Source organism: Prenolepis imparis, unplaced genomic scaffold, assembly GCF_030444845.1.
Source record: "Prenolepis imparis isolate NDT839.2.m4 unplaced genomic scaffold, iyPreImpa1.0 SCAF_2, whole genome shotgun sequence".
In the NCBI taxonomy this organism is placed as follows: Eukaryota; Metazoa; Arthropoda; class Insecta; order Hymenoptera; family Formicidae; genus Prenolepis; species Prenolepis imparis.
The window spans coordinates 15,857,109-15,872,488 of NW_028141160.1; the positions used below are offsets into that span (position 1 = coordinate 15,857,109).

The 15,380-nt window shown below is 33.6% G+C and overlaps 1 protein-coding gene across 5 annotated transcripts in view; it reads right to left on the bottom strand.

The window, feature by feature from the left end:
• Positions 1 to 1,254: 1,254 nt before the first annotated feature.
• LOC145949021 (uncharacterized) overlaps positions 1,255 to 15,380 on the bottom strand; it is a 68,811-nt gene continuing 54,685 nt past the window's right edge. For 2 of the 5 annotated variants that reach the window (XR_014427526.1, XR_014427525.1), the window contains exons 4-5: positions 4,466 to 5,559; positions 1,255 to 1,561 (exon numbers count right to left, since the gene is read on the bottom strand). Coding sequence is in view for 2 of the 5 variants with exons in the window: in XM_083058695.1 (XP_082914821.1) it covers positions 1,558 to 1,561; positions 5,414 to 5,559 (150 nt within the window). In the remaining 3 variants the exon portion in view is untranslated. Of the gene's footprint in view, positions 1,562 to 4,465; positions 5,560 to 15,380 lie in introns of those variants that run through there. The other 3 variants (XM_083058695.1, XM_083058693.1, XM_083058696.1) reach the window with 3 other exon arrangements.

Here is a 15,380-nt window from a genome sequence, read left to right on the forward strand (position 1 = left end):
AAAAAAAATATTTTTTAAAAGATAATAGTTAAAAATAGTTTCCTCCATAATTAATAATATATGTCGAATAAATCAAAGACCTGGCGAAAAAGCGACGAAATACAAATGATATTGCGAGAATCGTGTGTTTTCACAGATTACAATCGAGTAGGATACATTTACGGTGCGTAAGTACCTTAACGAGCTGTGATGAATCGAGAAACTCGTGTAATGAGCCATCAGCTAATTTCACTGGATCCGATAATTATCGATACCATTACGTCCGAGATGTTTTCCCCGCTGAAGGCAGGCTGCGTTTGCCATAAGTTTACGCAAATTTTGCAATTTCCGCTCTCTTGTGAAAGCGCTCATCGCATGATAACCAATGAAGTAATAGAGACTTCTGGTTCAAAATCATTTGCCTTTAATTAGATCAGTATTGAACAAGGTAAGAAAAAAACGAAGGATTTTTTTATAATTAAATAAGATTGATGCCAACTCATTAGACATTCAGCTTAGGTGCAATTATTAAATTTTGAAATCATTCTGTGTGAAGCAATATCAGTGTATCTATATTGTAATATTATGGAATCAAATCTTTATTGCTTCAAATATAAATTTCATAATCTGTATTTTTCTACATATAAATAATTTAATATTCTTTGCACGAGAAATATATAAAAAAGAAAACAATTCTGTCTTTGTGCAATTATTATTTTTTGTCAAAGGGGGGAATGCAAAGAATTCAAGCATATTACAATTTTTCGTAAAATTGTAAATTCCTTCCTTTTATATATATACGAGCTTTTTATGACCTGCGATATATACTTTCTACTCTCGCTCGTTGATTAGGCGCTCCTTGGGAGACGCAATTAACGCAAGTGTAATAGCTTGCTGTCAACGTCCGTGAAGCGTGTCAAAAAATTACCTGCACTCTCGTATTCTTCCGGGTATAGGCCAAACGTATCCTGGATCGTATCGAAATAGAACACAAATATACCACTCAAATAAAAATATCATAAAATCATGAGAATAAATTGGATAAAGATTACGGTTCTTAGGAAATGATGAAAAGAACTCATCGGTTTTACTTTCCAAGTGGAAATCTGTTATTATGTTGTCACGATTCTATCAGCAATACGATCATTAGATGATAACATCTTACGCGAATGCAGTGGGTTAAAATATAATAATTGCCGCAATATTTCTCGCAATTTGTGCTGTAATCGAAAGAGTGAAGGGTGATACGTGACATATGTAACAAACGATTATATGTATATACATATATATATATATTCACACAATTTCACTACACACATTTTGCTGAAAAACAACAAAAATATAAATATAGTTCGAATTTATTTGACTACACATAAATACTAACATTAAATCATATGCATTTGCGCAATATTGTTTATGTTCTTCCATTTTTACGACCGCCTCGAAAGCAATCTTTCGCAAGCCGTTCTATTTCCGAACTTTATGTGAACGACTTTCTATCGGACCCACCTTTTCGACCCGTGCCAGTTCTCGGCATACAGTTGGCAAGAAAAAATGCCTCTTCAAGATGAGATTCGGTCACCTATGACATAAAGGAAGAAATCTTGATCCCTACAATAAATTTCGAAACGCAATAAAATTATATATAATTTTTGAAATCAAATCATATAAATTTTAAATTTTAATAATATGATACTAAAATGATTATGGCAGCTTAGTATTAAAATGTTCGAAAAGATTTATTTCTTTGAAAATTATTTTTAAAAAATATCTTAGAATTATGTCTTAATATAAATTACATGTTGCATTGCATAAGCACATTGAGTTTAGAGAAATAAATTTAACATTGTGAACACAATGCAAGTGTCTCTTTAATAACAAATGTTTTAAAAAATTAACAACTGTGCATCGCAAAATAATTCATATGAAATTCGCTATATCTGCGGCAGACAAAGCTAAATAAGTTTACACGTGTCAAGGAGCTTAATTATTTACGTTGGCGCTTGCTCCTTTCTCGACTATAGGCTAATAAATAAAATCACCGTTTCAACTTTCGACATTTTAATTCTAGAAGATTATCCGTTCTATACAAGAGCAATCGTCATTATTATCAAGATGTGTGCAATAGTTCGCAAAAACATGAATATTTTCTATTAAAATATAAAAAGAAAAACGAAGATATTCAGGGGTTAAATATATATAATTATATTATTCCTTAAACTTTCGACATTTTAGTCAAGATTGTTTGATTTGTTCAAACTTATAAGAACCTGTGATCTTTATCCAAACAATAAAAAATGTCGTCAGGAAATCTTCTATTTTGAAATATAGAAGCACGTTTGGTATTTATATATTATATTATAGAGACATATAATCGATATTTTATGTTCTTGACACTTTTCTAACAGAAAAAGTTGGCGATAATTGTTACAAATATATGTATACATATTTTGTACTATAATTATTTTACAATTTAGATTCTTTAATAATACTGTAAATATAAATATGTGTGCATAAATAGGAATGCATTATAGTAAAGAACAATATAAGAAATTATACATATACAAATAATTTTTTATATTATTTTTATAATTTCTTATAAATATTTTTATTACCCCGTATGTTTGCAAAATATTTATACATATATTTATACATACAATATAAAATATAAATAAGCCTTCTGTTTAATATATATTTTGAATATTAATTATTTTATGAGTTTATGAGTTTTATTTATTAGTTTATATGTTATTGTTTGTTTTTATTTTGTCTGTAAGTAAAATATGATAATAAATATCTTATTTTTAATAACTGTTATTTTAATAACATTTGCTATATACAATTATGTAAAAAATACTATTTTTCTTTTTTTTATTTAAATGTTAAAAAATATTTATAATTAAGATATCATAGGAAACTGTATTAAATATATGTGCATGTCTAGGTTGACACTTGCAACACCAGATGGTGCAAAGAGTCTGATGCAGCAATTTTATAACAGCTTTACATTTCATTCCTCGTAAATGATTTAAGAAACTACGGTCTCTATATATGTGCATAATTATTACAAATATAATATAAAAATATTCAAAGTTTGAAATGTATAATAAAACAATATTATATTGAATAATTTTAATATTTTTGATCCAGTATATAACGTTTCATTAAGAAATTTATTAAATCTGAAAGAAAATGTGATAATTTTCTAAAATTTTATATATGGTATAAGTTCTATAATGTATTTTATATATATTATATTAATTATTTTTAACGTGAGCCATTAAATGTGACTATGCGGCAACTGTAAAGAAAATATACAATGATTAGTACAAAGTTCAGATGAGTGAATAAAGTTAATCGCAGTCCTGTCGCAGTGATTGCACTTTGTACATTTGGCACAAAGGCATTCCATAGGAATCGAGAGTCGAAAGCGACAGAACTGGTCTTGACTCTTGAATGTCTATCCGTCCATCGATCTTATCTTGAAAGCAAACAATCGACTTTAAACGAGCGATAGGGAAACGAACGTGACATTGGATGGATTCTAGTCGGCTTAAATAGTTATCTTCTTCGATTCAAATCGATTATTATGTACAATCGAACGATACCGCTATGATACTTGAACAGCCACATGCGTTATCTGTCAGTCACGCATTTCTTTCGTACTTTGCGATTAATGCGTGATCCAGGGCACTATTAATCGCCCATTTAATATAAATATCTGTGACTAATTCATAATATAAATTTTTACTTTTATCTCATTTGATTAAAATTGATGAGATAAAATAAAATTGTTGCTAATGACATGTTAAAACGTTCACCGTCAGAAAAGCAAAACATTTAGATAATAGAAAAACAGATTTTAAAAAGGCAATCTCGAAGATAATATTTATCTGTTATGATATATACAATATATAGACGTAGATTTTTTCAATATAACGATAAACTCGAGGAATTCATATTATTTTTTCAGACTTTAATCAGACATGATATTAGGGAAGTAAAAATTTATCAAACATCTAAAAATTAAAGAGACACATTCATACATTAAGAGTACATTAAGAGAATATTAGATAACGGGACAAAAAAATTTATAACGAAAATTTAAATATAAAAAATACATTTTAATAAAACTAATCTGAAATCAAATAACGTTGAATGAAATAAAATAAATCACATGAGGTGATTTATTGAATCGTTCAATAATATTGTAAAAATGCACACGACCACCACTTGTTAATCTCGCGTGACATACGTGCGCAAATTAAATAAAAATTCTCGTGGATTCGATTTATCTCGGAGACAAATAAAGCGATTCGGAGAAAACTTTGTGCAATCTCGTTCGCTCGACGAGCGGTAAAATTTGTTGGCTGTGGTCCCCCTCCCTTGTCGAACTTTGCCACTTTATTGCGCAATCGACGAAGAAGAAACTAACTCGCTGAACTTGTCGCGGATTCTCGCACACGTGGACCAGAGGATGACTCACCTAATTTATGAACGAGGAAAGCTCCTCTTCCGGAAGCTAACTCAGTCCTCTTCCCCGGCATTGATGCTGGCCGTCTCTCTGCTCGGAAAGTTCGGGATCCGCAATATGACTCATAGCGACATACTGTTACGAGATTCATTTCAAGGTCATCGATCCGCCCACCAAACGCGACATCGCATGAACGACACGTTTTTCTCGTTGTGTGAAAAAAACGGACGGCGGAAAAATATACTGAATTTTCCAAAAATGCCACGAGAATCATTTAATTACTCTGTCATGAGACAAATGATATGTATATATAATATAATATTGATAACAACGATAAAAATTAAATAATATGATAATGAAACAATTTAAAGAGTAATAAAAATAATAGTAATGCTGCTCGAAATTGTTTAAAAAATTTGTTTCAATTAAGAACTTTCTTTTATGTGTAAAGATATTATATATTTCCTTTTGAATCTAGTAAAACAATAAATTATATAGATGGATTAATAAACAAAAAATCATAATTAATATACCATTAGTTTCTTTAATATAGCTATTCAACAGTGACGATTTTTTTTTATCATGATATTTTCAAGAGAAATTATCTCTACAGCTTTGTCATCTTTCGGACAATATCCGATATTCATTTTACCGTATGATAAATTCTGTTCTTTTCAGGTGAACGCACGCAGCTTGGTTTCAGTGAGATAAGGCGCAGGTTAAAACTTAAAGGCGACCTAGAAACCGAGTGCAACAGCAACAGGTGGTAGCAGGTAGGCGACTCAAGGGGATGGAGACGCGCGCGCGGGCGCGCGCGACCCGGTGACTCATGGGGTTGCTCCGAGAATGTTGATCGCTCCTCGCAATCCCCGCCGTCTTCACCTGGATGACTCACATACCAGTCGACACACATACACACATGCACGCATTCTTACCTCTCGAGGAAATATGTGGACCTACTTTTTGTCGAACGCCCGCTCATTCAGACGGATCTCTCTCCCCCTTATTGAAGGACCGTCGCTAAGATTTTCAATGGAAATCCCCGTTGGTCTCCTTCTTAAAGGTTGTCCGACACTCGATGCGGCCTGGACATTCTTTCGTAGATCCTGGAATGTAACACCAGAATTCTTTTTAATTCTTGCGTGAAATGCTTTTGTAGAAAAATATACGAGAACTTTCGGTTAGAAAAGAATAACTCACATAAATCAGTTGTTATATAGAGAAAAATTTTCCAATCAAAATAAATATTTTGATTTGGACAAGAAATATTTATATAACTTTTTTTGCAAATTACATCTAGTAGACCTGTTTTCATCGAAAGTTCAATTTTCTGTGAATGTTTGAGTTTATTGTTACGAATGTGTGTTTCAATAGTAAAGTCATATATAAATCTGCATATAGCTTATACAAGTTGCAACGAGTATTTCATGACAGAAGTAATCGAATGCACTTATGACAATTACATGCACAGTTGTTCTGTATTGATTACACATGATACACGACTATACACGATTCAATGGCTAGTAGTAACACTTATAGAAAAAAAAAGAATTGATGAAATCATATAACTACGACTTAGCAAACAACGCGGAGTAACATGTATGTATTAAAATGCATATATGCAATTTTATTCTTATATCATTTGTATTCAGTATTATTTTGCAATTACATAATAAGAAACCGATAATAAATATTACGATTAATTTTGAAACAAAAAATCCAGATAATTCATCTAAACCACGTACTTTTTCTCAACTTTAATCGCAGAAAACAAAGAATGCAGGTCTTGCTAAGGTTCTCGTTTGTGAATGTAAAAGTAGTAATTTGAAAATCGATACGGTCCATTAAACGCGTCGATGTATACATCGTGATTTTCGCGGAAGTCAGGTAGAATGTGAATGAAATGAACGCCATTGTAGTATATATTACACACGAGCTGTCGCAACTTCTGAGAAAATTTCATTCAGGACCCGTTCGCGATCTACAGTGTCGCTAGTTCCGGCTTCCAGTGATGATTCACGAGATACTTGAACGATACGTTCAAGAAATCAATCTTCCAGGAAACGCTCGTAAGACAGATCTTATCGAACAAAACGGATCATTCACAAATCCGTATATATTTGATGAATGTAAATCTAAATTATCTATGAGCCGACATAATCTGTACTTTCACCGGATGAGTGAAAGTCTTGAACGGAAAGAATCGATACCGTACACGATTTGGAAATACCCATAAAGAAATTTCCTATAACGTTAATCAGATTTCAAGTAACGAAATGTTTATTGCTTAAAGGAAATATTTATTTTGAAAGTATCCAATTAAAAACTAAAATTTGTTTATTCGACAATAGTAATTAACTTAATAATCTAATCAGAGAATCGGTAATTTTAGTGGCACAGTATTGTAAAAAATTAGATTATCAATTCATAGATTAAAATGAAAAGTCAAACGAGCTACAAGTATGAATAATCAAACGAAATGTTATGCAAGTTTATTTTTAAGTTGACCATCATTTTTGCGATAACTTTGCGAAATATACATTTCCTCCGACAGTTCTCGTGTCTAACAAACATGAAGCAGATGAGTCATGTATTGGCGATTGTGCAAACAAATACCTGCAAATGTTTTGAATAATGTTTGAATGATATCGAATGGCAAGTGCTGGCATACTGAACGATTAGAGTGCACCTGCTTCAATCTTTTTTAGCACATTAACAGTGATTAAGCGACGCTTCGCAACTGATGTAAGAGAATAAGAAACAAATCGCGTCAGCCAATCTATTGCTTAATATTCTTCGAATTTGAATCGCCTTATTCGCAAGAAGGAATCCAAAATTTACAATTTTCTGCATACTTCGATAAAGAGAACAATTCTTAATTCACGCCTTACGACATAATATATCGAATCGGGAAATAACGAGCGATCAATTCTTTCACATGCCTCCACATTGCGATAAGATTCCATCATATCAAAGATATCATATCTTTGACAGAGATAGAGTAATGGATTCCTACGATATCGAATATTTTTCCCATTTACTGTTATCGTGTTTTTCGTTCTTGCACGTGTCCATTAATTACGCGGAAATTATTATCTCTTCTATCATTTCTTTCACATTGACAAGATTATTAATGTTGCCTGCAAATGTTGTCACAGTTTCATCAATTTCCCGATTTGCTGTCTCGTTCATTAATTCGCGTAAATTCGCATCAAGTTGCATAAAGAATTAAAAATTTCAGCATCGGAGTTGTTGAAAATCAAAGGTGTACTTCGTTACGATGTATTAATCATAAGTTTTGCGAATGTCTTTCACCCGCGATACATTCGTCACGTTTGCATTATGTAATGACGCAAGGTGGATAACGGTTTTACGTGTTATCGCGGTAAACACGCAGCTACGTCATAGTCATCCGAGCTCCAGATGAATTCTCATCTTTCTCTTTTTTGCCGTAGCACATATAGACATTATTATTTTATCAAATAAAAGATAAGAAAAATCACGTAATCGCAATATTTTTCATAAAACATATATTTTGCATTTATCAATTATTATAAAATAATTCTTTCTAAAAATATCAGGAAGTTTATCGAAAGAAATATATTTTTGCAAAATTAAATATCTAATAATTGAGACACATTCCTGATTTCTAAACTTTTAAAGGTTGAAATCTTTATCTCTCTCTATATGAAGAAAAGTGAAGATTAGAATGATATTTTTCCCCTATTAAAAAAGATTCGCGGCCATCATGACCGGATGTATTCTCATCAATCTTTACCTATTTTTGCAGGATTGTCACAAGAAAGTTAATGTTTCAATTAATGACGAGACACAAAACGCTCGATCAGCTGGTCATGGAATTCCGTCACGGTAGGTAGGTAGGTTCTCGCATTGCGTAATGACGCACACACGACGTTTGTGTGTGGCATATAACTGATCTACGTCACTGCCGTAAACAGAGTGCGGCGTCATCACCCTGCAACGCTTAGCAGGTTTCGCGCCACGTTTTGCTCCTTTTTCCGAGCCCTCTCCTCTCGCCTCCTGGGACCACCGCCTCTCGTTCGCCAGCTTGCATTTTCTTCTCTTTCTCTCGATATTATGCGCATCTAGTGCTGCAACGTACCAACGGGTACGTCATCGCGTCTCCTCTTGCTGAGTCGAGTGACTCATCCGCTATATCAGCGTAATATGCAACGTATATACATAGCGTACTTGTAGGAATCGCGTGTAGGAATGAAAAAGTCGACTGGACTCGACATAGTGATTTAAAACGTTTATTAGAAGTTAAATACATAAAACGTTATAAAATTGTACACGGGAGAAAGAAAGATTGGAAATAAATATATTTTCCATTATTTTTTGTAATATTTGACAAAATATTAGCTTTAAAATTGCATAATAATAAGAGTCTTTTTTAATTGATATATTTTATTATTACAGGTATATATTATGTTTTTTAAGTCACGCGTGGATTTGTAAAGCCTACAGTGATTTGCGACAAGAATATCACTTTCGAAATAGTCGAAAAAGGGGAATCGCTGTTCCGGAGAATAGCTCGAGTCACATAAAAAAATTATGCCTTCCTGTGATAAGTATTTGTTTTGGTTCCTACCTCGGCCTTGGACATATATGTGCAATATGTCATTAAACCCGTTCTTACTCGTTATAAAAAGTAGTGCCATTAAAGGAAAAAAAAAGAGAATATTACGAGACGCCAGAAGAATTTTTAAATGTCTTCTCAAAAGAGATTGTTTGTGTAAATAAATAAATAAATTAGACAAAGTATACTTTAAAAAATACGGCGCTTTTTCGAAATTTCTTGTTCAAGAATCGAGAGATGTTCGGATACCTTGTATAGACGGAAACCGATTACAATGCGAATTGCGACGTCACGATCGTGACGTCGCGTAGACTAACTCACCGTTTATGACGTCTTCTTCGTTCGAGAGAGAGAGAAAGAGAAAGCTGAGGGTATAATGAAACGAGAGAGAGAGAGACTCGCGGCTGTGGGCGGACACGTTTCTAATTGCGTGGGTGGGACTAATGAGCCGGTAATTAATCGGAGCGCGATACGTCGCCGACTTGCTGTGCTGTGCTGTGCTATCAATCGGATGATTCAGTTCTCGTGTAGCACATCATCAGCTTCCGCGGTCGCTGCGGAGCGCCTCGTAATGTAACCGCAATGTCTCGCGTTACATAACGCGCATTAACGATCGCTCGCGCACGTCCATCTCGATGAAAAACCGCGATACGCGATTATTAAGCCGTAATGATGTAAAGCGTCTCATTAAAACCGCGCCGCTTCGGCATCGCGCCGATGAGATATCCGCGAATGACGAGAGCATCCGATGTAATGCATCGAAAGTCGTGATTAAAAGCGCAGTTGATCCAATAATAAAAAGAAATTTAACTGTAAAACATTTTCGTGCTTTCCATTTATTCTAAATGACTGACCGTACACTTGAAGTCTAGCAAATCTCTCGTGTGTGAAATAATAGAATACATATATCAACCACATCATATATAGAGATATACTTAATAAATAAAGTTGCCGCGCATGTATTATATAATTTCTCGAATCGTGCGGCTTCTCAGAAAGCGCAAGTAGGCGCGATGCGGTGAGAAAATACGTATATGTATATATATATATATATATATATATATATATATATATATATATATATGTATATATGCAGGATCTCGACGGAAAAGATCACGATTGCGAGATGTGGACTTTTGCGTGGGAGGATCGAGATGTGACACGGTGGCAGCACCGGGAAATCTCGTGATAATGAAATCGTCATTGGCAGAGCGTAACGTATGCGATAAATTGCGTGGAATTGGAGAAAAAAATTGCAATTGCTCCATGGGTTAGCGCCGAAACGCACGGAAGAAAACCTCTCGACGAGTCGAATATGGTCGATGGGGTTCGCGATTCGTGGGCGAACTGGTATCGGCCAAGTTCAACATTTCGAGTTTCCATATACATGTGCAAAGATCGAGAGAATCGCTTCCTACGCCTTCATCCTTAAAACATATCGATCGTTTAATCTGATGAAAAAATAGCAGCTTGAAGAGAGAGAGGAAAGCTATATTGCTGTTCGAATAAATAAACTATCATTCTTTGAGATTTAACACATTTTTATATGGTGGAATAAACGACGTCTTCCACTCAAATCTACATTAACGATGAACTCAAAGAGCGATGAATCCAAAAATTACAAGCTTGCTCTGTAAAGAAGATTCACACACAGTCAATATTTCGTTTTTCTATTTTTCAAATTAGAAGAAAGCCTCACAGGACTTATTCTTTTATTTCTTTCACAAGATTTATTTTTTTATATATCACAATAAAAATATCTTGCTTTAAAAATTTAAAATAATTAAAAATATAAATAAGAAAATATATTTACACATAATAATATAAGAATTAATCTAATCTCTCTCTTTTCGTCTTTTTCTCTCTCCCCTTCTCTCTCTATAATTTATTAAATTTTGAAAACAATTTTTACAGTTCTTTGTGAGAAAATATAATTAATCGACGAGAGAATCGAAAGAAGCAATCAAATATTTTGCTCACATGTTAATCGAGAATTGACCATTGCAAAGCATATAACGTTTTTAAGTGACTTCGAACTGGCTGAGATCATCGTCATGCTCGATTTGGAGCATGATCTAGAAGAGCGGATTTCGCGGAACCAAGATGGCAGACAGGTACTTTCGGTCCGGGGTAATATCTGTGTCGGGTATAAGCCGATTTATAGCGTTCGTAGAATGCGATCCCTTTGGCAGGCGGGATAAGAGAATTCTCAGAGATGCTGGCGCTAAATCCCGGCCTACATAATAGTCGTGCCAACAGGATCTCCTTCATCAGGGTTCGTTATAGAACATAAGAGGTCTCCGTTGTCTATGATCGCGAGATGTATTTGCAAAAATAATCCGATCGAATGTTACGATAACACATTATTCATTATAATTCGACAGAATCATAAAATCATCGAATATTATCATTTTGCAATCATCTGTACCTTTTTTGTTAAATTCTTTGAAACTTAATGACATAATTGAAAGTTTAATTAAATTTTCCTACATTTACATATATATTTTTTACAATTTGAATGCATTCAATATATATTTTATTTAATTTTAATAGAATTAATAATATAAAGTTTCTCCGTCCCTCAGAAATTTAACTTTCACCCCAAGAAGTAAGAAGATGCGATCGCAATTTATGTGTCTTGTTATAAAAATTTTAATTAAAATTGAATATAGAATTTTAATTACATTATTTAAAGTATATAAATATATTGTCGTAATAAAATCTTTATTATTGTATATAATATATATTAATTTTAATAAAATAAATAATGTAAAGTTTAATTATCAATAAATATGATTTGGGAAAATAAAATTATTAAGTTTTTATATATCTTTTATAGACTGTTTTCATTATGTCAATCTAAGGAATCATAAAGGTCTAGTTGGACAATGAAATCATTTCCTCGACAAGATTTTGCTCTTAGGTGTGCCGCAATCGGCGGCCTGTAATCGCGCGATTTGCCGGCGGCATTTGGAAATCTATTCAACCGGATGTCTCTTACATAAAACGTGGCTCGCAAAGTTAGCGCTCGGCTCGTGACTGTTTCGTATAATTTAGCTTTATTTCCATTCGAGAAGACGATATACAAATTCACGTGTCGTTACCACGTTCGACTTATGAACCCCAGAAACGACGACACGTGCAGGTTTTATCGCCACTTCGCACCGATCGGCGAAAATTGCCGCTTTATTACTTGACGATAAAATATCCAGGATAATGAACAGCTCGGCGACGCTTTTATCGCGGCAGTTGCTGCGTGCATGCGCTTCTGATGTAGATAAACTTTTCCGTAGAGGTTATTACAAGGTGCTAAATCAATTTTGCCGCTATGCAAAGCTGGCATACATACATACATACATATACGTTCGACGCGAAGTTTACAATCGCTCGCGGGGTCGCGACGGGCGGAGCTACTTAATATAATTTTGATGGCCGACGTATTTGGAAATTTTCCAAACCCGCCCTTGGGGTACTCGACATGTTTACACACCGTCACTCACGATTAATCCACGGTTCATCTTCCACCGAGATGATGCCCGTAATATTATCGACGACGATTGTATGTACATACAACGAAGATTATGGTACCATAATCCTCGAGAAGAAATTCCATCGTGCTAATAAAGAGATTCGAGTCGAATCGAGCTGTCATCTCGTACTCTTACTTATAAATTTATTTATAATTTTCGTAAATAACACGCGATTATATTTTCGATAAATATATTATGTGACATATTTCGTAGCAACATGAATGTTTCTCGTGAAATGTTTATCGATGCTACATCGCATTTATATGCATATATGTACGACCGAATGTTCGGGCGAGGGCACTCAAATCGCGTAATCTCGTAATGCAATTCTTTCGGACGACTAATTCGCCGAAGTCAGCGAATGGCCCCCGCATCGAGGGGTGAATGACGAAAATCAATACGTGCCACGAGTAGAGACCCCCGTTGGTCGGTTCTGTGTCTGCAAAGTACAGAGCGAGGGTTTCACGATTGTAAGTGCATCCGTCCCAGGAGCGTATCGACGAACAATTAAAACACCTGAAGTGTATTCCAAGAGGAAATTTTTATAAAGATTTGTTTTTTTTATCGACAAATTTTTCTCTTTATTTATTTAATGTCGGACCGTGAATCTATTTTCTCTTTAGATATTTTTCAGTATCTATACTTTCTTAATATATAAAAATAATTCAATGGATTAATATTATAGAGATATAACAACAATAATCGAGCCATCGCGGTAGAAAAATATTTTCGATATTTACAGTTGCATAAATAAAATCAGGAAATTACCAAAGAGATCGAAATAAATAATGATATCGATAGAAGTTTTCCCTTCTCTGTTTCTCGACAATTTTATAGCGATTGAAAAAGCATTTTTCAAACATACGAGAATATGTAATATAGCCAGGCAGAATAGTGATTTGAGGAGAAAAACAGGGAGAATGGAAAATTATAAGAGGAGAACAGTAAAGCCGACGTTACGACCACCGAAATATCGCTCGAACTTTCCGAAAGACGACTCCGAATTATTTATGTCGATTCTACGGCGAGACATCCAGGGTGGCCGACACGCAGTTACGAACTTGGGTATATAGTACCTCTAGGGGGCGAATCGGCGAAGCGTGGCCCCCCGCTGAATAACTCTGGCGGCGCCCCTTCGCTGACATTTCGGCTCGCACAAAAAAAAAGTGAGGCAAAAAAATAGTTTGCTTATTTTAAAGAGACGAAAAAAAGAGAGAAAGGGATGCTATTACATAAGAATACATCCCTTACATAAATAATATTACATAAAAATATATTTTCCATAGTACAAAATAATGCAAAATTTTTTTAAATAAAAAAACGAGTTATTTTTCTTGCCATTTGTAAAAAAAACATAAAATTAATATCAATAAAATTTGATGCCCTCTCATGAATAGATATGTAAAGATTTAAATTTTATTGTAATTTAATGCGATGTGTATATGCATGTGTGACGCAACGCTCGCGGATTAAAGATTCGCGATAATGATTTAACGATCGAGTATCGCGATTAATATTTTTCATTTTGCTTGACAAGCTGGCGGAATGAAGTGTTTGCGATGCGTGTGTACAATTTTTCAAAGAATTGTTATAGTGCCTAGCGTGATGTTGCACTTTGTATAAACAGATATCTTCGCTTCGCTCTGCAAACAACTTGCATATATTTCATTTCAAATACATACCAGAAGAAGAGCTCTGGTATTTAAAAAAAAGCGTCTGATATTTCCTGATCCTAAATTATTTCTCAATTAGCTATAAAAAAAATTACATAATATAGCGAGGAATCTTTCGAAATCTTAATCCTCGAAGCAAAATGGAATGAAAAAAACAAACAATTCGAAACGTATGAAAATTTCGACGGTATTGTAAGATTTACGTCAAAAATACTAAAAAGATAAAGTACGAGTGAACATATAAATTGCACGTCGAGGAGTCTGCAGAAACATCGTAGAACGATCGTCGCAGCACGCTCGTTGATATTCGTCGTGTCCGCGCGTTATTCCCGCTCGTGCACGTCGGTTGAATAAAAAAAAGGCAGAACGGTTCGACTTGTTTTGCACTCTATCGTCGTCCTATACTGCACATACAACGCAATTCACGCACAATTCAATACTGCAAAAATAAAATTTGTTTTCTTTTTTAATGATATTTGCTTTTAATAATTTTAATAATATATTTTACTAATTTTAATAATATATTTTATATGTATATATACACACATACATATATATATATATATAAGTGTATATTTATATATAAATAAAAATTTTTACATGTATAAAATTTTACATATATAATATAAATACATATATAAATATATTATATATGTAAAACATATACTTATATGAAAAATATATATAAATATTACACATACAAAACATATAACATATATTATTTAAAAAAATTTAATTTATATAAATTAAGTATTATTAAAGTAATCTATTTTATATATAGTAATTTTATTAACATAATATTATCAATTCATTATTATTAATATTGTTTTAGGAGTAAAAAAAATATATAAACACATTTTATTTTTGCTACGAGATTAAAAATTGCGGTTGCACGCATTTACATGCAGTTGCCTATTTTGTTGAAGAGTAATAATTTACTGCCGGAATATGCAACGTATTCTCGGGCTCGTCCCATGCATTCGCAATGTGCATCGTGTTAACAAGTCATAAGTATCCAAAAGGCGGCCCTGACCGAAAGAAAGAGATGCAAAGTTCGCCGGACTCGTCTGTTTGATATTCCGCACATGCACTCGATCTCGCATCGCGTTATTTTAACGAAGCTA